Raw genomic sequence first — 24,928 nt, forward strand, 5'->3', positions numbered from 1 at the left:
GGGCCCAGCACCCCTCGGCTCGCTCCAATTCCACAGCGAATGAGTGGCAGAGCCTAGATTTGAAAGCAGGCTGGACGGACCGGAAGTCACGCTGAGCACAATGGTGGCCTTCCAGAGCGTCCCCAAGGGCAGGTGTCCCAGAGAAGCGTCTCCTCCTGCCTGGTCCAGTTACCTCCACTCCACCCTCCACCGCTCTCCCTGCAGTTAACAGGAAGAAATGTCGGAGTGTCTGAATCCTGTGATGGTCTGGATATGATTCCCCGCCCCCACCACCGCTCCAGCCACTCAGCAGCTGAGGCCTCACCCTGTCTCCTTCCCTGTGCTTCTCCTTCTGCTGCTTCTCTTCTGCCCGATGGCTGTCTCCTCCCACACCTGCTGACTGCTTGCTCTGTGAGTGGTGGATCCCTGCTTTGTCACCTGTACCACTCCTCGATGCCCTGCCCGCCATATCCACCGCCCCAGTCACCGCCATACCCTTGGGCTGCGTTGCCCACTCCTGCTCACCCCCATGCTCACTGGTAAATAATTCATGCTAATTGAAGACAACTTAAAGAATATAGGAAAGTGTGAAAAAAACACATTATTTTTCAAAAGTAATAACCTACCTATCACACTTTTACCACATGCATGCATGTCCCTCACTCACACATACATTTATATAAATAGAATCCTTCTAAATAACCTACTTAAACTAATCCACAAAATCATTCAAGCATACAGAAATGCCCAGGAAAAATATATGCATGTTTGTATTTAGATGTGTACTAACGTTTTGCCATTTTTGCATCAGATCTTTTTTTGCGTCAGATCTTTCAAATGTTATGGACCCCGCCATTTTTCACCCCTTCCCTCTCTTCCTCTCTCTTCCTGATGTCACCACTTACTTGAAGTTGGTGGTAAAATTTCACAGCGCGTTTTTTTTGTATTTATTGCCTTTGTTTTAAATTTTTATATAAATTATATCAGAGTACAACCCCTTTTGCAACACTTTTTTCCTCTCTATGTTAGGGTTTTGAAATTAGCCATATTTCTACATGTTGATTTTGCTTCTTTTCTTTTAACTGCTGTATAGTATTTCATTTTGTGAATAAAATGATGATTCCATTTCAGTACAGGAAATAAACCAGATTTAATCTTACTTCTTCAGGAACAATATGTTATAAAGATATGTCCATGATATATTTATGCTCAACAGTGTTTATTGAGCTAATGTCTTGTGTCAGACACTCTGATATGTTGAAGTTATAGAGCTTCATAAAACAACCATGTCCTCGGTCACCATGAATCTAGGTAGATAGTAGGAAAAGGATCATGTAAATATATACTGCATAAAAATATTAATAAACAGTTGAGGAAACTCTGAGAGACTAAAATGCATGACTGTTTATTAGGGGTGCAGTATAGTAGGAGTCAAGATGAATGAAGTCTCCGATGGATGAAAATTGTTCATCCGATATCAGTTATCTATCGTGTTTTCTGTATCTAATGCCCTGATCATGGTGTGACACCAACAGTGAAAACCCATGTGGTACACAGCAGTGAGCCGTCCTCTTTGGTCACAAAGGTTTGGGTGCCTGGGCGGTGTTCCTGGTGTCATCTGTGCTCACTTACCTGTCGGTGGTCAAATAAGCCAGGCTACTGATTCTGCTGTGCTGGCTCCTCCAGCAGGGGCAGCTGAGTGACTCGGTGCTTCTGCACAGAACCTCTCATGCTCCACCCAGCAGGCTGGTCTCAACTCTTCCCCGCGAGGCCGACTGGGCTTCCAAGAGAAACAGAGGGAAGGAAAGGCTACAAAGCTTTGTTGAAGCTGCGGCTCAGAGTTGGCAAGTTGGCATTTTGCTGCATTTTGTCTGCAAGGCCAGACCAGTGACATAGTGGTGACATACACTGCCCTGTGATGGGAGGTGCTGCTAAGTCACATGGCAAACGGTGTGGAAATAGTGAGAGGTGGGGATTTGGGGCTCATATGCTGTCAATCTCCAATCAGGGATGTGATGGACAGAGCTGAAGAACATTCCATATAAAGGGAATGACATATTTAAAGGCCTAGAGGCTGGAAGGAGCCAAGACATGCAAAACCTAGAAAAAAAGTGACATCGCGGAGTTTACTGAGGAAAATGGAGAACGTGTGAGAGGAAGGTGGAGGGGTGGGCAGGCACGCCATCATGCTGGCCTCATTATCCAGTTTCTGGGATTTGAATTGCAATTGCACGCCCAGAACAAGAGGACCCTATGCAATTTTAAGGAACAGATTCCATGATCTCATTTTTAATTGTGTGCATGATCTACTTTAACCTGATTCATGATTCAAAGTCACATATTCAAAGTTTCAGTTGAATTTCTTTGGCTAACCTGGATGAAAGCGCATTAAATGTGGTGACTGTGTAAGTGGTGAAACAGTGTGGGAGACTGTGCAGTCATTCAGATGTTAAGATGATGACAACATGGGTGAAAGGGTCGCAAGGGAGAAGGAGGAACGTGGAGCTACTGTTGAGAAATGTTGGACGTTAATAACATTTTCTGCTAGGCGGGTTTTGAGGGAGAGGATGATACCACAGGTGGTCAAGTGGTTAGCTGGTGTTTGTCATGTACTTTGATGAGAAAGACTTGAAGAACTATTCTGAGGAGAGCACTAAGGGTTGCCTTTCTGAGATGTCACAGTTAGATGTGAGGGTCCATATCACAGAAGGGACCTGGGGTAACCATATGCATCTGAGAATGGTCTGCACATCAGTGCCACTCAAAGCCATGGGAGTAGCTGAAGTCGCCAAGAGCGAAATTTTCAAAAGAAGAGAAGAGGGCCCAGAAATAAATCCAAAATAATTCCAATTATTAGGCATCAAGGAATATAGATATGCTTGTGGTCTTAAATGGCTACATAGTATCTGATTGTATGCCTTTACCACATTATTTTAAATAATTGACTGTTAATGGACTTCGTTAAACTTCATTGAACAGTGATATAAGAACTATCTATTCCTTTACTCATTTGACCAATTATACGCTTAGAGTAGATACTAAGAAGTTGAATTGTTGGGGAAAACAAATTTTACATTTTAAATGTGAATATATCTTGATTAACAGCCCTTGAATGCTGGCTTTACCAAATTACACTTGCAGAATCACTGAGTGTACTGTTTTGTTAGCCCCTTTCAGTATTATATGTTGCTAAATTTTTCATTTAACATCTGATGAGTGACAAGTTTTTGTTTTAATTTGAATTTCTTGGGTTATTAATAAAACTGAACTTTTTCATATGCATATTGGAAATTTGGAATTCTTTTGCAAAATTTCTAAATGTGATCTTTGCCTAGTGTTGTATTGAGGGGTTCAGATTTTTTCTTATTAATTTCCAGGAATTATTTATTCTAAGAATATTAATATTTTCTATTATAAATTACATAAAGAATTTCCATTTTATCTTGGCTCATGGTAGCTTTGTCATTAGAAATTTTAGCATGGAAAATTAATTTTTTTGTAATTCATTTTATCTCTCATTTTCTTTAAACTTTTTGTCTTGTAACACATGTCTAAACATTTTCATAAGCCCAGGATTGTACAACTGTCCTCCTTTGGTAGTCTTATAATTTCACTTATTATACTAGGTTTTTCTTTCACTCAGAATTTATTTTTGCAATGAGGTAAACACCTAGTTTTGCTCTCCCACCTCCATCCGGTGAAGTTTTCTCGTTTTCATTTATTAAACAGTCCAGTGTTGCAGAGCTGGATTTCCACTTACGTTCCAAGTAGTCCTGTGCTGTGGAGGAAGTGAAATGCAGTGGTTGAGAATAAACTCTCCCGGTACCTTAATTGATCCTGTCCTCCGCATCCCACCCTCCCTGCGGGTGACACAGTGAGCTGCAATACACAACCCACAGCTGTACCACACGTGACATTTCTCCTCTGGAGAAAGCCCATTTACCAACAAATTTTTAAAATGGCACTGTCTAGATCTTAGCAGTTTCTGGTGCTTTCTTTCTTCCTGTGAATAGGTCAGAGACAGAGGTGTCACAGGCGGCCATTAAGACCAAACGCCGTGTCTGCATGGGAGAAAGTGAGCCTCTTCCATCACTGTCATTTTATTCCGACGGATGTGGCTGTGTGTCTGTCCCCCTCTGGATTTCTGACATTGCTTTATCACAAGTCAGTCCCCGTAAGTTGTATTGGAGAAGCAGTGTGTGTGATTGAGGTATTGTCAACAACAAAGCGTGTTCTGGTCCCAGGGCTATTAGATTCTGATTGAGAAAGTCTAATATTTTGAAAGGGGGGGAAAGAGATGATTATTCCACCCCCTTTATTTGTAGCATGGTCGACATTCCTTTTATCCCCCCTTGCTTCATTGTGGCAGCATAACTGAGATCCCAGTAAATCATTGAAGGCAATATCCAGATGTCCACATGATGTTTTTGGTGCTGCTACTGCTTCTTAGTGGGCGAGAGAAAAGATAGCTGAGGTTCTGGAAAAAGTGTCAAAGCTTAGCCATAAAATAAGGATTTCATTGAACAGAAAGTAATGAAATCACCCAATTTATTCCCCTTTCACTGTTGTAATGCAGGTAAATCTTGCTTCGTACAAGGCACAAAGCTCGTGTGTGCAGTGGCCTGGCTGGGCTGGCACAGGCTTTATGTGTGAGGGACTGGAAGGCACTCAGAAGTACCTTTAATCAAAAGTGTGGGCTGGAGCAGCTTAGCTTGTCAAATAAAAGAAGTTTCCTTTGTATCTGAGGATTAGAGCTGTTAAAAGTCAACTTTGTCAGCTTCCTCCTCCTACCACCCTTCTAATATGGCCAGACTCCTGAGGAGTCACACCCCCACTTCATGTTGACCCAGGGCTGAGCTCTCACCTGCTCCCTGGTGTAGTTACCTTTGTGGGACTGTACCTGCAGTGTCCGTTCTCAGATCCTCCTGGCTCCGTCATATATGGTTCAGGCAGACTTGATGCAGATGTTCGTCCAAAGGATTGTGGGGGATGGGACAGAGCACGGTCTGCAAAACATTCTGTAAAGAGCTGCATAGTAAATATCTCTGATGTGCAGGCCACAGTCTCTGCTTTTACAGGGTAAAAGCAGCTGTACGTAAACAAATGGGTGTCGCTGTGTTCCAATAAAACTTTATTTACAAAAACAGGCATGGGCCAGATTTAGGTCATGGGTCAAGGTTGTTTGCTGAGCCCCGAGTAGATATAGAATATATATCCTTTTTAAATGTAGTCTGCCAAAGGTGATATCTAACATTTATTGAGCATCTACCTAGAATCTCATATCATTTAGCCAAGCTAAAAGATGGGTACTATTATAAACCCATTTTACAGATAAACAAACAGAAGCAGACGAAGACCCAAGACCAAGTAATTTGCCTGTACGTGGTAAAGGGGTTTGAAGTCAGGCTTGGTGTAGGGCCCAAGCTTCTAACCACTATACCACGTGCTCTTCTAATTAATGCATATTAATCAACAGGAATGGAAATGCCGTGAAAACCCTTGGTGGTGAGACGTTTCCATGTGTGGATAAGATTTTTTTATTATTAATAAATGAAGTACCACGTATGTTCCAGCTTATTATTCACAGGATGCAAGGTTATTATTTAAATTTAATTTTTAAAATTGTTATTCAGAGAAAAATTAACCATCCCCAACAATCCTTTGGACTAATCCTTCTGTCCCATCCCCCACAATCCTTTGGACGAACATCTCCATCAAGTCTGCCTGAACCATATGTGACGGAGCCAGGAGGATCTGAGAACGGACACTGCAGGTACAGTCCCACAAAGGTAACTACACCAGGGAGCAGGTGAGAGCTGAGCCCTGGGTCAACATGAAGTGGGGGTGTGACTCCTCAGGAGTCCGGCCATATTAGAAGGGTGGTAGGAGGAGGAAGCTGACAAAGTCGACTTTTAACAGCTCTAATCTAATTTACTGTTAGGGGAACAAAATCAGAAGATTAAATGCACGATATGTAAAATCAGCATGAAATGAAGAACAGAGATCGGAAAATGGAACTAAATGAGATGATTCTTTAAATTCTTGCTATACATCACTTACAAGATGTGCGATTTGGGGCAAGTTGCCTTGTGAGCCCTAATTTTGAAACTAGAAACTAGAGAAATACGAGCTCCACAGCTATAATGAAAATTATTGTAAGGATCTATTGAGTTACTAAATGGAGATGTGCTCCTACAGATATATCAGTATATAATACTCATATATGTACCATAATATATAATTATGATTAAATACATACACAGACATGTACAGACATGGGAAAGTATCTGTTAGAAAGTCATTTTTTCTTTAGGTGAATGAAGAAAGTCTGTGTTTAAATGACCTAAAAGCCAAATGCTTTGAATTTGAAGCAAAATCTTAGCAGAACACGTCTGAGATTCTGAGGCAGGACTTTGGCGGTTCACGTGGGCTCTTGCTCTGTCTTCAGCCTAGATATCCTGAAGCCCATGCAGAAGACCTGGCCTCCGTTTCTCCTAGAGAAGCAATTTAATGCAAGTGCCTATAAACCGTTCGCTGATAGGAGAACCTCTTGAATACAAATTGACTCCCTGATTGTGACTTTGTGATGACGAACAAGAGAACTTTTCAAAAGCACCAAATATCAGAAATACTTGGTGATCGGCGAGCCACACGCCCAGCCCGCCTGTGACTTCCAGATGGGGGTCCCGGCTCAAGACATCGGAGGCCCCATGCCTGCTCCCCATGCGGCGCGGCACCGCTCAGGGTCCAGAGCGGGTCTGGACGTTTTACGCCATTGACTGAGGCGTCACAGAGACCGGCTCTGGCCACGTGTTTGATGGTGCGTGTGGCTGGGTTGCTGAGTACCCCGGTGCACTGCTCCAACTCTCTTTAATGTTGTCAGGGTGGTGATGATGACGACGACAAATGTCCCTTATCATCAGAGCTTTAGGTAATGATTCACTGAAAGAACACCAGTACTTATCTGTTTCTATAATACATTGTACTCCCTGCTTTATGAAGAAATAATTAAGGAGACTTCCCATTTTATGTGAAGCTTCAGCAAATGCCATGTGTATCATGAAGAAAACTTTAGAGAAATGTTGATTTCCCACAAGAGACGAACCAGTTTTGTTGGTTCCATTTGTTGTAGCATTTTCAGCTCCTGCAGTAGTGCTTGGCGGAGAGCAGCTGCCTGCTGAGCTGGCAGGCGGGGCTGCCCCAAACGCCCACAGCTCGCTCTCTGTTTGCTTGGCTTTCCTCCTGACAAGGACGTGGGTTGAGAGTGTATTAGGGAGGTGATCCCAGGAAGTGGGTTGTCATAGTGGATGGCTGCGGCTCAGCACGGCAGGGACCCTCCTGGAGACCACAGAGCCCCACGCTGGGCCAGGAAGCTGGGCCACGTACTTACCGACGCCCTTACCTCCTGGTTCACCATCCCTCCTGAGGACTGTAAATCCCCAGCAGGCACAGTGGGGATTTAAGGCACACACTGGGCCCATGGAGTAAAGAAGTCTTCAGTTTCAGGCAGAGAGACCCAGGTGCCGAGGTAGCAAGCCCTCCGTTGTAATTGTCCCCAAAGTAACAGGTGACGTCCTGGGTGGGCTGCGGGGAGATGGCAGGCCATAGTGGCTGCTATGATTACACCTTCAAAGAACCGCACGTGTTTTATTTTCTAAGGTATAATGTAAGAAAATTCAAGAAATCAGTTTGATATTTACACTTATTGCATAATTCTAATTAAAAGGATCATGACAGTTCTTATCTAATAAGACAAGAGAATATGCAAAAGATAGCAGCTCAAGAATTGTACATTTTCCGTATAATTGACCCTAGTATTTCTTTAAATAAGTTATTTTTCAATTGCTTCTGGTGATTCCTGAATAAAGTGATTGGTCTAAACTTATTTTATCTTTAAATGAAATACTTACTTGAGACAATTGGACAGCAACCTCCTTGATCAATCATTAATTATCCTGAATATGATAATTGTGGTTTGTACCTCTTTTCCATGGTCACAGATGTGTAGCATTAAACATCTCCAAATCTCAAGTACGAGACACACAGTCTCAGGATCTGAGAAGTTTCCAGAGTGGCTAGGGTTAGGCAAAAGGCTATTTTCTGTCTGAGATGTTATGGGTACATGAACTATAAGTGAACAGTAAGACACTGACCTGCAGAGAAGAAGATGGAGCCAAGGCCCAAAGAAAAGCAGAGATGACAGACAGGGACCATGGCACCCAAGGAACAGGAGAGACGCAGGCAGGGACCAGCTGGCAGGTTGGGGGTCTTTTTCTCAGACATGTCCTGTACTCTGTGGGCCCAAGAGTTCTCCTGACACTCTTTTAACCACCACTCCTTCAGTTTAGACCACTTTAAGTGAATTTCTGTCCTGCTATGCAGGGACCCAGATCAGTCAATGGACGCATGACGATCACTGTGGCAGAAATTAGGATGTGCTGGAAAATGGGCTGGATGGCCACTCAGGCATTTTGGCCAAAACTGTAGGTGATGCTCTTTGGGATGTGAAACAGTGCCATTAATTAATTGTCACTTCAGTGATATTTTGGTAAGTTTTCTTAAGCTTTCTGGGTTTTAGCATTTCATGTGAAAAGTATGAATCATCATAGAGCATATTTAGGTAAGCATATGACGTGCTTGTATAGATCCACATGTACAGTATGAATTTCATGAAACTTATATGTAAATATAAATAAATACACTATGGTAAATATAATAGAAAAATACATATAAAATGGAAATATATATAAAAGTTAACTCTACATATAAGTTAAATGAACTCTAAATCTTTGTGACAGTCGTGACTTATGGAGGGCTATTTGACACAGTATTTTAGACAGGTTACCTATAGTGTCTCATTTAATTCTCACAATAATCCAATATACATGCTTTTAAAATCTGTTTTCTAGACCATCCATCCATTCCCCTTTTTCAACAAACATGTGTTGAATGTCCTTTATGTATCAGACACTGAGCAAAATAAGGAACAGTGAAGAGAATTGAAAAGTAGCCTTTCCATGTCTCACAGCTTACAAATCCGAAAGCTGGATTCAAACACAGGCTCATCTGAATCCAAAAACCAAACACTCCCTTTCACTCTGTGACCACTCTTCCTTTTTACATAAAATAAATGAACTTGTGCTCTGCTCATGGTTTTGTCTCTCTCTTCTGGGCCACAGCCTTTTATAACCAAACTTCGAAGTGACAAACTCTAATTTTTGCCATACTCTGTTGGAACAGACCTCTCCTAGTACAAAGTGGCAGGAAGGGACTCAATGAGGCTGTGGGTACCACAGGCAGGTTTGTTAAGGGCTGTTTGGGAGTAAATCTTACCCTCTTTGCGAAATTTTTGGAGTAAATCTTACCATCTCTGCAAAATTTTCTGTGATCAAATAAAAATTGGTCTTATACATAGTGTTTTGCATTCATTCGTTAACTTTAGAGTTCGATTATTAATGCATTAAAACTGTATTTGTTGACTATATGCCTTTGTGAGCACTGGGCTAGTTACTGTGTGGAGAACAAGGTCTCTTTTCTCCTGCAGCTTACAGTCCTTTGAGGAAAAAATTGAAATAAATTACACCAGTAACGATTTCTGACAGTGATTGGCTTTGGGGGAGGGGGAGGGTGGACAGAGAGGTGGGCAGCTGCTAGGGTAGATTGACTACCTGAGGGCACGTCCCTTTAGATTCCGATTTCAGTGTCAGAAGGAATCCAGCCATGCTGGCACCCAGGAGGGAGTTTACCGTGTGCTCTGAGAAAGAGGGAAATAGAAAAGCCCTGATCTGGAGGTTTCTGAATACAGGTTAGAAGTGGGAAGAGGGGTCGTATATGGAATCTTAAAGCACTGTGTAAGCTGTTTAAAGTCTTTTTATTTCTCTTGGGTCATTAGTCATTAATAACATTTATTGAATACCTGTTGTGTGCCAGCACCTCGCTATATCCTAGGACCCTGAAGATAAGCCCCACCACGGGCTTCGCAGGACTCAGTCACACAAACAGTGGCGCTTCTCAGGCCCTTTTTAAATACTTTCATGAATCCAAGAACAAACTCTCCATCGAACAGATTCTTGTGGTAAGTTATCCTGAAATGCAGGCATTCACAATGTTTCTTGAGTGCCTGTGTATGAGATGCAGGTATTTAAAGGGAGGCTAAGCAGTTGTGGAAGGAGCTGGATGGAACATTCCAGTTTCAACGTTGACAGAAATGAGTACAAGTCAGACTGACTCCACTTATACGAAACCCTGTCACGTGGCCCTCACTCGTCTTCACGTCTAGAAAAACCTCCTGACTCTTCTCCAAGGAAATCAGTGCCAGATTCCCGGTCCCCCCAGCAGAGTTTCCCATTGTCACTTGTGCCCCGAGGCCATCTCTGTGAAGTCCCTCTCTGCTCTGGCGCCCACAGTGTTTGCTCTCCCTTTACTGGTTTTGATCCAACAGGGGAACTCTCTTCTTTCCTTTGAAATAAAGACATGGTCACTTAGTCTGTGATTTATGCCAAAACATTTGTGGAAGTTGGGGGAGGAAAGGAGTGATACTACAGAAGAAGAGCACCAAACATTGCAAATTCAGTGGATCTCCCTTGGTTTTGGCTCTCTCCACCACCCCAAACCGAAGCCCTACTCATCGCTAACAGAGACCACCTGGTTGTCTCAAATGCATCTTGTCTCCTAGTCCATGTGCCCCCCAGCTCAAATCCCATTTTCCTAAATCAGATTCCCGAACTGCAGGCACTTATACATACATTACCTTTGTGGGGTCTGAAATATCCTGGCACCACCTACACTATTATTTATTTTTTCCTAATCACATTGCTCTGCTTTTTAATAAGTAAATTTGTTTGAAAGGATATATTTATTATCACTGTATCTAGAAAAAGTGTCATTCATCGCAAATAGAATGGAACTTTAAAAAGTGATGACTAGCTATTCAAATTTTAGAGACAGGTGCTGTTGTTAGCTCCATTCTAAAAGTGGGTAAAACCGAGACAGAGAGGAAGCCACCTGCCCTAGGTCAGCAGCTGACCCTCGGAGAAGCCAGCCCTGGGGTCCAGTCGGCCCCACACCTGAGGTCTTCGTCATCTGCTCCATCACTCACACCTGTACAGAATTTGTTAGTGAGTTGTTTAATCTTTGCAAGCCTACATAGATTGCCTCTTTTCTTTGCAGAAACACTCTCACATATTAGTTAAGTAATCTGCCATCTCTGTCTGCCCCATGCTGTCAAAGTTACGAAGTCAGACAATTAAGTTTGCAAACTCACCCTAGAAAAAGTGCTACATACCTCGTTGCTGAATATCACTATGGTCACCTTTGAAGTACTCCCCTTGGGAAGCTATGCACTGATGCCAGAGACTAGACCACCCTTCAAAGCAATTTTTGAACTCTTTTTCTGGAATGGCCATCAGAGCTGTCATCATATTACTCTTGATGTCCTGAATGTCATCAAAATGTCTTCCTTTCAATATTTCCCTTATTTTCTGGTAAAGAAAGATATCATTGGGGGCTAGGTCAGATGACTGGGAGGGTCTTCCAGTACAGTTATTTGTTTACTGGCTAAAAACTCCCTCACAGACAGTGCCGTGTGAGCTGGTACATTGTCATGATGCAAGAGCCATGAATTGTTGGCGAAAAGTTCAGGTCATCATCTAACTTTTTCAGGCAGCTTTTTCAGCACTTCCAAATAGTAAACTTGGTTAACTGTTTGTCCAGTTGGTGCAAATTCATAATGAACAATCCCCCTGATGTGTAAAAAAAAATAAATGTTAGTAACATCGGTGCAATAAGTTCGCAAACTTAATTGTCAGAACTTGCATGTCACTCCATAATTCTGCTTCTCTTTTGCTCACCAGGTTTGACTACAGGGAATATGTAAATTCAGTAAGGAGCATGTTTGAAGACAGGCCATATCCAGCCCTGGTGTCCCCTTTGTCACAGGTGTCATTGCTCTTACCACCATCAGTCAGACCGATGAGTCCACTCTGCAAAGTCAGAGGCAGTCTTCTGTGTGAATTATAATAAACCCATTCACTATTTCACATTTGTTTACTTGTTCTATTTATCAAATGCTTATCTCTCTGAAAACCTAGATGCTGGGCTGATAGAAAAGAATGTATCAGCCTCACTGTTGTCCTATTTTGTTTTTCTTAAACTCGTAAGAAAATGGTTCTCAGTGAATTAATTTCCCAGGAAACCAAGAAACAACTCACTTGTTCTCCACTTAAATATGAGTTTTTGTAACAATCCTTTTACACCAAAAAGGGTGTGTGTGTGTGTGTGTGCGGGGGTGAGGGGGAGGTTAACTTGTGCGGTAAATGGATTTGACACCAGAAATTCTTAAAATACCTTCTACTTCCTGCTTGAATATTTTGCATTCCAAGTTGACGTCCAATATCAAGACTTAGCTATTGCCTCTTTCATGGGATTTGACAATAGCATTGTGCTTTATTAGGTTATGTCATGTTATGTTGCTGATTTGTGCTAGGGAACATAATACCACAAACACTGTCACAAAATAGGCAGCATCGTGAAAATGATGATGGAAAATGAAATTGGTCTAAGTAGAGATATGTCTGTATGGCTCTTCATAAAGGCCTGGGAAAATTAATTACAGCACAAAGAACTTCAGCTCATTCAGAACCTCCCCAAGTAGGAAATTGCGACGTGAACAATTTGGGCCTTCTCCAAGAAGGATCCTCTTCCCGGTAGAGAACTGATGGAGACAGGGGAATTCAGCATAACCTTATTCTCGTGTCTCGAGATCCTTTAAGAGTGCTTTGATTTGGCAAGTTACCTATTTGTATCTGGGCATTCTGCGAGACGAATGCAACTTGACAATTATTCTTGGTGTCTTTCACCATTTCCCTTTTGCCGAACAAGGTATCCGCATTTCCTCGCTGGGCGAAAGGTTTCGCCCTCAGCCAGAGCACAAGCTGTACCTCTGCAGGGGACGTGCATCCTGAAGGTGAATCGGGCTCCTGGGTCCTGTGGACTCCAGCGTGATTCTCCAGAAGGGTTCACAGAGGGGGAAAGAGTATTCAACCGCTGGGGAGCCAGAAGGAGGATAAGAGAGATCCTAGAGTTCAAGATGGGAGTTAATGTCCTTAAAGTAACAAATAATTGAAATTGCTTCTGAGGATGCAGGGGAGAGATGAGTGCCTTCTGTGGTTAGGGGCAGATCCCCGGGTCTGTATTCCCCATAAAGCTCTGACTAAGAGCCAGCAGCACACAGTGTGACTGTTCAGCACATGCCCTCTAAAGCCTCAGCACCTGGAGTTGAATTTTGTTCCATACCTTCTAAGCTGTGTGAACTAGAGCATATCCATCAATTTCTGAGTGTGGTAATAGGAGAGGAGGGAGATGGCCTCTTTGCAGGGGGACGTGGGAGCATTTTGGTTTCCTTTCTGAAAGAGGGGACTGTGGCTGGGAGGTTGTAGAGGAGAGAGCAGACATGGATGACACAGGGGAGGGGCTAGGGGACTTGTTAGAACTATGCATCTAATGTTCGAAGTGAAGATGTTCCCATGGCATCTGATTCAATCAGTAAGATTGACAGGCACAAAGTGCGATAATTGTGCGTATATTGGGGTGTGTGGGGGGGTATATCTATGTAGGTCAAGATACGAGGCTGAGTTCCTTGTTTGCAGAGACATGAGGCTGGAGATAAATCAAGAAATACACTGGGAAAAGGAAAGGCAAGGATTCAGAGGAGGGAGGATATCAGAAATGGAGCTATTGCAGCATCCCCACCCCGACCCAGGATTTCCAGAACTCTTTGGAAAGGCAGTGAGCTTTTGCATTTGTTTGTTTGAACATGGAAGGGCAGCTAATGCCAATTTCATATGTTGCGAGTGGCCAGGAGACCCTCGAAAACATCCGGAAACAGCATGACATGTTGTTTGCAAGTGACCTTAGAACAGGACGGCCTCCTCTGTCCTGTCTTGATGTGTAGAAACTCTGCCGTCTCCGGTCAGTTGTTGATCCTCTTTGAACCTCGGTCTCGTCCTTTGTCACCTGAATGTGACAGTGCCATCTGTGTTCCAGGGTCCTCAGGAGGAATCAATGAAACTCATCACTGATTAGAGCATGGTAGTTGATATATAAAATAAAGAAGATTTAAAACATTAAAATAATTCATACCTAGCAAATAAAGACTAGTACTATCATTCAGATTTTGAACGACTCAGCTGTGCCACATCCTGCTTGAAGCATGCACACTTTCCTGCCGGGTATTTTCTCCCATCCCTGACTTTTTGGAGGCCGCCCTCTTGGTTCAGGTCAGTGAACCCTGGGTTCCCAGAGCCTACCTCCAGGCTTATGAGCGTTGGCAAACCAGTGGCCTCCTCCTGGGTCAGGGGCCGGCCCCCTGCACACATCTTCTGGTTGTGATGCTCAGGCTTTGGCAGCAAATACTTGACGTCTTGCTTTGATGATGCTGAGATTCATTTCTACATGTGACAGCTGCAAAACTGTATTCTCCTTATAATTAGTCGTTGCCAGACTCAGCAGTGCTTGGACTTCAGGTTAAGTACATTTTGGTGGCCGTCGTTCCTCCCTAGCACCTTGGTGGCTCCAGGAGAGAGCATATGGCCCGGTAATCCTTTAAAGCTCATTTTACTGGCCATTCTCAGTCACTTCCTGCTGGTCTTTGGAACAGAGCCTTGTTTGTCACTGTGTTTTTGCGTATGCTCCTGCCAAATGCTTCCTCCAAAACCAGCAATAAAACCACAGGGTCCGATAAGGCCTGGTCATTGGAATGGCTTAATGAGCGCGACCTCGCCGTCAGGATCTGTAACAGCACAAGGACAGCCTGGGCAGGTCACCTGTGTGGTTTGCGGGGACTTGTCCAAATATGACAGGATTTGAGACCATCTCAGGGAGCAATCTCACACTACGCTGTTTTCTCTTAAGCAAAAATGCAGAGGACAAAAATAGAAGCTGGTGGTTGTCTCTGGCCTCTCCCCACAGAAGAATAAATCTACAGTCTTTGAAGGTCTTACGGAGCAAAGAAAATTTTATCGGATACTTGTTTAGTTATCTAACTCAGTGACCCTTGCCTCAAAATAATCTGAATGATACCGTGTTTCTAGCCAGCAGAAAAGAACTTGAAATACAGGTTGGATACTTAAAATAGATCTTATCCAAAGCATAGTCACCTGAGATGGCACCTAGTTTAAATAAGGCAAAATTCTGTCTTGTCTGTGTTCTGTGTGCCTTTAAACAGTTTTAAAATCCGAATTATTAATTAAAATCTGTGAACTAGCACCATTTTGGAATGACTGTTTTGATAGCTCACAGGGCTTGTGTGACTTTTGAGACACGTTGATTTCCTTTCGTGGCAGCTAACAGAAACCCCATGATAAAAGGCATGAAGGAATTATGTGACAAGTGGATGCTATTTAAGTGGAAGTGAACCCAGAATCCATTAAGGCATCAGTGGTGTTATCAACAGTGTGTTATAATGGCTTCTGATTAACACTGGAAACATGACTGACGCTACTGCACGTGGGGAACACTGACAGCGTGACATTGAGGGAATTCAACCCAAGCTTCTGAATTTCACAGAAGCATTCAATTTCTTATTATTCCTTTGTGACAGGTTTTGGTTTTGTGACCATTAAAAAGTAATGACAATTGAGAGGAACCTTTCAATAATAATAGTAAGAAAGAAAAAGAAAACCTCAAAATTCTCACCTGTTATTACTGTTAGAAATAGAAACAAGAAGTTCAATATATTGTCGTTTGGTTTTAAGTCCAGTTTGCTAGCCTGATTCTTACTGAATCACATTTCAAATGATATAAACCCAAGTCATAAAGGACTCCCGAGTCCAGGCGACAGTTCACATCAGCAGTGCCGCTTATGTAGGCTGTTTTAGTTTGTCCATGGCCAAAGAGAAAAGGGGGTGTGTTTGATTAAAAATCCTCTACGAGAGACACACAAGGCCTGTCAGGTCCTAAGTTCGTTTAAGGCGAATGACTGCTGAGCAAGAGAAGGTGCGGGGTGTGGGGGTGAAGTGAGTGTAGTTGGGGATAGAGTCCATCTTGGTCAAGTATTTTTATTATTAAAAGTAGAGAATATATGAGTTGTTAAATTACACATCATATGTAGTGCAGCTATTTCATTGAAGTCTTTTACTTTTTGTTGATAGGAAACAAAGCATACAGAAAGAATACTTATTTGGGAACTAATATTAGGAAAGAAACAGTATGGATGCTTCAAACTGAATTATTTACCTACAAAACATTGTATTGGAACTAAAATGTGCTATTTAACTTGTATCTGTGCATTAGTGTACCTGTGTAACTTTGTATGAGTCAGAGGAAAATACAGTGGTGTGCGCTAACCACTTGGAATGGCATAACTAACGGAGTGAACACAGATCAGATACTCAGTCTACCCCAGGCTGCATTCTAGGCACTTTAGCTTCATGGTGTCATTTAATTCCCATAACAGCCCTCAGTAGGTGTATTTATCGCACCTTCTGCCCCCACCCCAATAATCTATCAGTTTAATTGAGAAATTTGAAACAACCTCCCAAAACTTTGTCATCTAATGAGAACACACCTCTGCAGTCCATCTTGTATCAGCACATGTATCTTTTGTCTGGATTCCTCCTTCCTTCCAAAGGTCATCTCTTCCACAGGAGCTCTCATGACCACCTTTCTGGCTTCTCAAGGACTTCACCCTAGTTCGTGTCCGGAATCCTCAGTCTCTTTCTTTATTTGCTCTCTTACATCATTCGAGCACCCGCACCCTCCAAACCCCTTTTATTCTCCCTAAATCTCACCTCCACCCATAGCCAACGCTAACGAGTACTTTTTCCATGTTCTTGTCTACCATCTACTATTTACTCCTCAATTCTCTTTGGCTTTGTCCTCGTAACTCCACTGAAACGTCTCTTGTGAAGATCACATGTGACCTTCCTGTTGTCTAAGCCAACATTTTTCTGCCCACATCTTAACGCTGCGTTCTACATTCTTTCCTTTCTTCACTGTATCTCTCCCTTTTCTCCTTCCTTCTTTTCTTCTTTTCTTCCTCCATTTCTCCTTCTCTCCTTCCACCCTTCCTCCTCCCTCCCTGTCTCCATAGTCCTCTACTGTCTACTCTACTTCTAAATATTGGACATTTTCAGTGTTTTATACTAAATGACTATCCACCAAATTGTTCACATCAAAAATTTGAGAGTCATCCCATGGGGATTACATTCATTCCCATGGCTTTAAATACTCTCTATACGCTGGTAAATACCATTCTTAAAAATATGGACCTTGCCATTCCTCTGAGTTCAGGGCTCATATATTTCATAGCCTACATGATATTGTCACTCAGGTAGTTCATGGATAATACACATTTAGGATATTCAAAATAGAACTCTTTAATTCCTCTAAAGAACACCAATAATTTATTTCAACTACATCACAATAAAGTTATTAAAAATAAGCAAAACTAAAAGCATGTATAATTCATAATCTTTGTAACATTTTAAAAGATGAAGAGAGATGTAAGTAAAGATTCAATAAGCTCCACTTTCATGTCCGCCATTCACCCCACTGAGATAACCGAGGGGAAAAACAAAATAATTCTATAATTTCCTCTATACCAATTGAAAGACATGCTCTTATTTAGTTTTTCACTATTTTTTCTTCCATAATATAACATCATAGCAGTATATGGATTTTTTTAACTTTACGATATGACTCAGTTTCCAAGAACTTTCAAGGCAATCAAGTCAATCTTTAGATTTAGTACATTCTTTTCAGTCACTGATGGTATTCCACTCTATGGGTGTTTCAGATGTTATTCAGCTTTTGCCCTGTTTCTTGTTAGGTTGTTTCCAGTTGTTCCTCTGTACTTTCAATATAATCCAAATGTAATGTAATGGCCCAAAGGTCCTGGTTATTACTGTGGTCCCGTTGACTCTTGCTCACTGTGTGTCCTTGACACTGGCTTCCTTTCCATACCACGAAACCACCCTGCCATTTTTGACATCTGGTTTTCAGTCCTGCTTTCCTTTCTGCCTAGAATCACATTCCCTGTCCCACATCACCAGCGCGGCTGTCTTTTCTCATCGTGGATCTGCACTCTCTTCTTTTCTGTCACAGGCTTAGTTAGGGTAAAAAGTCAAACTGCTATTATGGGGATCCCAAAATAAGTGCCTCAAACAAGACAGACGTCTGCTTATCTCAATACAATGGTATAGAGTCGAAGTTCCAGATCAGCTGTGTTTCTGCTCCACGCAGTCACTCATGTACCCAGGCTCGGGTTGGAGGCCTTTTGTCTTCACTAAGCTCTCATGTCTTGGCAATTTACAGGGTGATGGGGATGGGTTGGTGGGTAGAAAACATCAAAATTTGTGGAGATTTCCTCCCAAACACAACAGGGGGAGATTTACTCATCAAATATGCTGACCACATTTAGCTACAAAGATGTCTGGGAAATCATATGTTTAGGAAAGCATATGTTATCTACAAATCTGTTACTATGGAGGAAGAGAGAATAGGTTTTGGTAAACAACTAGCAGTCTGCACCCCGTAACACTTATCACAATGTGTAAATGGTATATTTGTTCGTTAACGGTCTTCTGCTCTTCCTATTAGATAGTGAACACAATAAGAGCAAGGTGGGTGCCGGCTTTATTTACTAATATATCACCTGCTCTTACTGTCCTTCTTGTTTTATTTAGGGTTCAGTACAAATTTGTTAAATAACTGAATGAAACAATGAAGGGATTTTAAAGCTGAAGAAACTAAGGTGCGGAGAATTTAGCCATTTCTGGAGGATCGGTGACCATTTCCTAGGGATGTGGAAAGGTTTATACCTCAGATGGATGGGTCAACAGGATAGCTACTAAGCTCTCTTCCAACACCAAATTTCTATAATTATTTGATGTTGGAAACTACAACACTCCAAATAAGACCATGAAGCTGCTTTGTGAAGGAGTAAATCAAGAGCAAATAGGAAATATACCTTCCTTCTCATTGGTTCTGTCCCATACAATTTCCCTCACACCATTCCATGCTAAATTCTCACACCTCAAAATGGCAGCCATTAATCTAAGACCGTTGAACCATTTCAGCCAACGTGCTACATACGTTTTCTAAATCACACTTTGCATGGGCAAGAAAAGTTAGTGTGTGCTGGGTTTAAAAGATTTCCTGTTGGGCTACAGACTGCCTGGGAGAATAAAAGTAAACAGATAGTGAGTTACGTTAATAAATGTTTTTATTACATACTCTTGTTTAATTATATTAAAAAGAAAGAAGGAAAGACAAATGAGATTTTGAAAAATAATAGTGGAGATAAATTGATCGTCAACTAAATCTTCTGGTCAGTAAAGCATTAGTGTTCATTACAGTTAATAATAAAAATAATTTAAGATTCTTCTTAAATTTTTTCCCCCTGCAACGTAACTAATTCTAAAGCTGATTTTCTTTGTTTTCCCAGATATTGAAGACTTTGAAACCAGAACAAGGAGCACGGTGTCTGTCCGAGAAGGTCAAGGTGTGGTGCTCCTCTGTGGCCCCCCGCCCCACTTTGGAGGTACAGTGGAATGATTTGGGTCATAAAATTGTTGTGGTCCCTAGGGAGTAAATGAGACCCAGCAGGTCTTGGAGACAATGGCAGCCCTTCATCAAATCAAAAGGACCTTGAAAGCTTTTCACATTAGTCCTACTACATCTAAACAGTTCTAATCCAAATCTTATCTTTAAAAAAATGTATTCAAGCAGCCATTCAACAAACATGTCTTTAAGGAGACGCAATGTGGCACCCTGTGTGAGCACTGGGGCTTCCCTGCTGTATAATCTAGTGCCAGTCACCCTGCATGACAGGGACAATTGATTTAACTTCTTTAGGCTCAGTTTTCTCATCTGTAGAACAGACAAGCTAACTGACATCTATAGTGTAGTAATGCTGTTGTAAATATTAAATGAGCTAATGAATGTAAACAGCTTGGTGTAATGGCTAGTGCTTTATTCAAAACAGGAAGCAATGATTGCCATTTCATTTTTCTTACTGGGCTTTGTGGGGATGCCAATTCCAAGCCTTCCTTTGGGAACACTGCATTAAACATTGGAAGAGGAGAGGGACCACACTGATTGGAAGCAAATGTTGGATGGCACTGAATCAGAATATCTCCCTCAAAGGCGAAAATCAAGCAATAGTTGCCAGTCTCTACTTTGGAAGAATCTGGATTGGCGAGTGAATTAGCTGGTTTCCAGGGACCCAACCCACCCACTGATTCTCTCTCCTTCGGGGCTGCATTTTGTCAAATTCCACATGCTTTGGTCAATTTGGTAGATTCTCAGCCAACAGGGAATGTGGAGGAGACAGTGTGAAAATATCCGGAGGGTCATTTCATGGGGTATAATCCCCCATGTGGTACAATGTCACATGACCGTATGACAGTGAGCTTACTCATCGTGGCAAGTGCTTGCACAGCATAAATCTAAACACATTATATGGATTAACTCTTTAAATCCTCACAACTTCGTGAGAGAGAGACTAGAAGGATTCTTGTTTTACCCATGAGCACACTAAGGTAGAGAGAGGTTCAGGAACGAGTCCATGGTCACGCAGCTGGGGGGAGGCGGGGCCCAGCTTCCAATCCAGGCCGTCTGGCTCCCAGGCCCGGAGCACTCCGGACCACCTCTGCGTCTGTTACAGCTGCCTTGCACTCCGGAATGGGAGGCTTTTGAAAACGGGACGAATACTTAAAAATGAAAACATCTTTCCCCTGTAATATTAAAGGAGACCTTACTTATGATCCTTTACAAACTTGAAAACATCTTCCCCATCATTTTCATTTTTACGCAATGTCATGAAATGCCGATACAAAAAGAAAAAGAAGCTGATTAGAAGTGAACAATGTTTTTATTCCATGTTAATACAGAGTAGGATGGCATTATGCGCCCCTGAAGTATTAGGGGACACTTCCCATACGTTCAAGGCTATCTGAGGTAAAATAATGTTATTCCAGAGCATGCAACAATTTGCTGGTGTTTATTGTCTACCTACAGGAAAATTATTTCCCAGCACCATAATCTAAGGTGACAAGGCATGCAAAATCGCGTCTGTTTCTGCAGTCAGTCTGCGTCATTTCATGCCCCGACATTGGTCAGAGTCTTGACAGAACTGAGGACTATTTTCAACTTTATTTATTCTAAATAGGGCAAACACAAATGTAAGATATTTGTAAATGAGTGTCATATTTAAAAAGGCACCATGTGGGAGAAGCTTTCCCTGACTACGCTAAAGAATGTGCTGCTCTTTCCAAGCAGGAAAGGCCTTTTTGTAACGAGCCTCTTGGCTCAATGCCTCTCGGATCAAGTCACTGAGAGGCACACGTGGCCTTAAATGAAGACCGCGGAAATGGAATCGCTAATCCCTGTGACATGCACGTTATACCGGCTTTCCTGATACCAAATTCTAGCGTGTTGTCTGTTAAGTTGCGGCTGGATTCCAGGTGTACTTGTCGATATAGACTTCACCCAGCAGATTTACAAGAAGCTTCATGCTAAGAGCTCGAGGGTGTGCCCTGGGTTTCCTCGTCTTTACAAGGCAGGAGTGTTCTTAGAAGATGTTCTTTGTTCTTCATAGCTCTCCCAGATCAAAACTGAATATTGGCAGATACCTTTTGATCCATTCTACAAATGCTCATCAAGTAGTTAGAAGGAGAAAGTATTAATAATAATAAAAGTAGCTACCAATTATTTAATCGCTACCATGAGCATGCATTTTTTTTGCCATTCCCTCTATCCCAATAATTAAGAAAAAATTTTTAAAATGAGGAAACTGAGACTCAGAAAAACTAAGTAAACTAAGTAACTCGGTTTTCAGTTAGTAAATAAAGCCAAGATTCCAACGCAGGACTTTCTGACTTCCAAGAATGTCTGTGGAGAGAAGACTCTACAGTTCAGGCTTAAACCTCAGGTTGCTTGTCAGTTTCAATGCTCTTACATCTCCGGGTTTGCTAAGAGCCTGGAGAGTGTCTTTAAGTGGCTCATTTAAAACAGTTCCTTGTTCTTCCTTTTCCTGTCTCACCTTCTTATGAAGGTACATTGTGCCAGGAAAGACTTCAAGGAAGAAGAGAAACATTGGTTGGATAACCTTTAAGTTAGATTAGTGGGTAGCTGGTTTAAAGTGAGCCAGCTCCAGAGACAGAGAAAGACATTTTTAGTCTATGTCTGGAATTTGTCCTTGGTTTAGCAAGTAGGTAGGTTTAGGACAGATGGATGGATGGATGGATGGATGGATGGATGGATGGACGGACAAACAGAGTTTTCCATTACTGTGTAACAAACTACCTAAAACTACAAGCAGTGCCCATTTAGTAGAACATAGGTCTATAGGTCAGAAGCCAAAGAATGGTGTGGCTGGGCTCTGTGCTCAGGTTCTTAAAATAGAATAAAATCAAGATTACGACTAGATGGCATTCTTTTCTGGAAACTCGGAGGAAGAATCCACGTCTAAGCTTATTCAGAGTTTGGCTGAATTTTGTCCCTTATAGTTGTAGGACAAAGGTAACCATTTCCAGCTGGCCAACTGTGGGAGCCACTCTCATTGTCTAGAGCTGTCCACACGTCTTGCCACATGTCCCCTTCCATCTCAAAGCCAGAAACAGACACGCCTTCACATCAGTCCCCTCTAACGCTTCATAGCTCTCTCACCATCCTGTGTAAGGGATCCCCTGATTCAGTCAGCTCCATCAAAGATAAAGCCACTTTCTTCAAGTCAACTGTGCCATCTAATCACAGGGGTGATGTCTCACCATATTCACAAGTCCCACCAGACTCAGATGGAGGGTAGGGGACAATGGATGCCATTTTAGAATTCTGTCAACCACAGTATGCTTTCCAAAATTTTACTTCTTCTATTCCATCTCGCTAAAGGCTCCATATTTGCTCGCATATTTGGCAGTCCCAGACATGCCCTAGAAGTGTATTAATTGGGGCAGATGGCATTAGCAGGGCGGGATGGAGCAAATGTTGTGCACGCCAAATGGCTTTTGAATCCGCTTGTGAAAATCAGAGACTCACTGAAAATAGTAATACAGCTTCTCATAAAGAAGAGTACTGCCGACATCACAGTGATAGAGGGCCGTCGAGACTGAAACGTCTACATCATTTTTTGGACAGTTTGGTTCTGTTGCCTTTCTCTATGTACCCAATCAGCAACAGTGGGTCTCAGCAACAAGACAGAAATCCTGTTAAACTTGATATCAGAACATCTGAGTTCTTTATGCTTTCTCTCTAACATATTCACACATAAAAAAAAAAAAACTTGCAAAATATTTCCTAATGAGATAGACCTACCAAATACATTTCAGTGGGTTTTATTAAAAAAACAAAACAAAACAAAATAAAATAAAAACAACCTATAGGAGAGTAAGAAAAATGCTCAACTTGGCTGAATCCTCTAAATTTACCCAGCAAAGAATGGCTCTAAATTTACCAGAATCAAAGAAAAAAATGTGTTGGTGAATTTCCCACGTAAATGATTGGTCACAAATCAATGAAAGCATAATCCGCATAAAGCAACCAAACAGGATGGTCTTTCTTCTGAACAGACTGAAGGAGGCTAGGCCCTCACGTGGCCGCTTCCTACCCCGTTTTTAAGGGAACCACAACTGCAGATGTGCCATTTTTCTGGGAAGGGACGATTTATAGATACAGGTTATTCTAGGGGAAAGGTAGCCACAGTGGAAAAGGAAAGGGAAACTTGGCAATAAAACCAGCACACAAAACTGGCACGTTTTGCTTTATCTCCTAGAAATGTGCTATTTGGAGGCAAAAACAGGAACCGTTCCCTATACTCTGAGCACAGAAGTGTATCCTTCATCCAGTTTCCTCCCCAGAGACAAGCTCCGTGAACGTGACCGCATTAGTGCCAGCAGATCCCGGCTCACACCTCGTGTTTGTCTTCCCAAAAAAACACCACTCCAAATATTTCAGAGAAATGGAAGTTTTACTGAAAGTTCTGTGGGAAGAAGGTAGAGATGGCGACAGTGCACCTCTGACTGAAACGCTTCATTCCCAATGAGACACCAGTTTCCTTTCTCCTCCTGCCTCTCCCAGGACAGGTGCAAAATTGTGTCGTAAAATACTGAGGGAAATTATGTTGAGAAAAAGTGCTAAATTTTCATATTCCCTTCCCCCCCAGTCAGGTTGTTGTTTTGCTGCTTCTGGAGTAAATGGCAGTGGTGCTGTCTTAGTGGTCGCAGTGACAGTGTCTCCCGGGGGCTGTTGAATGTGTGAAAGGCAGATAGGCCCAACGGTGGCCTGTGGGTGTAATAATGATAATTGTGAATGTGACCATTCTCACTGAACTTGTACTATACATGCACTCAACCAATAGGTTTGTGTTCTTACTACATGCCACTCATTTTACCGACTTTTAAGAATATAGTGGCAAGCAAAGCGACAAAGTCCTTAGCTCCATGAGTCTTATAGTAAACAACTATAATTTTAAAAGCAGAAGTGTGACAGATGGTGATGAAAGCTAGTGAGAAAAGGGGGATAGGGAGTGGGGGATATTGCCATTGTATACTCAGAGGACCGAGAAGGCCTCATTGGCACCGGAAAAGAGAACTGCAGGAGTGAGAGAGTGACAGTGAGTAAGTGCAGTCCAGGCAGAGGGAACAGCATGTGCAAAGGTCCTGTGGTTGGAACTGTGTCTGGCATGTGGGCAGAACAGCAGTGAGGCCGGTGTGGATGAAAAACAGTTAGCAAGGAGGAGAAGGTCAGAATGAAAGTACCACTTTCAAGGTATTTTAGAGCCTTTGGATTTTTCTGCGAGTGAGATTAGAACATGTTGTAAGGAGTTGAACATAGGAGTGATGTGCTTTGTCTGACTTTCAGTTGTAAAGTTTATTCTGGAGGACAGACCCTAAAGCAGCAAGGATATCAGTAGTTATGAGGTGGCGCCAGCATTCAGGTGAGACATAAACCT

General features: G+C 42.2%; 1 protein-coding gene across 1 annotated transcript in view; it reads left to right on the forward strand.

Moving 5' to 3' along the window:
• Nucleotides 1-24,928, forward strand: part of CNTN6 (contactin 6) — a 249,377-nt gene that overhangs the window by 134,945 nt on the left and 89,504 nt on the right. The window contains 1 exon segment of the mRNA XM_033131532.1: nucleotides 19,424-19,519. Coding sequence (XP_032987423.1) covers nucleotides 19,424-19,519 — 96 coding nt within the window.

The sequence above is a fragment of the Rhinolophus ferrumequinum genome, chromosome 17, assembly GCF_004115265.2.
Source record: "Rhinolophus ferrumequinum isolate MPI-CBG mRhiFer1 chromosome 17, mRhiFer1_v1.p, whole genome shotgun sequence".
Lineage (NCBI taxonomy): Eukaryota > Metazoa > Chordata > Mammalia > Chiroptera > Rhinolophidae > Rhinolophus > Rhinolophus ferrumequinum.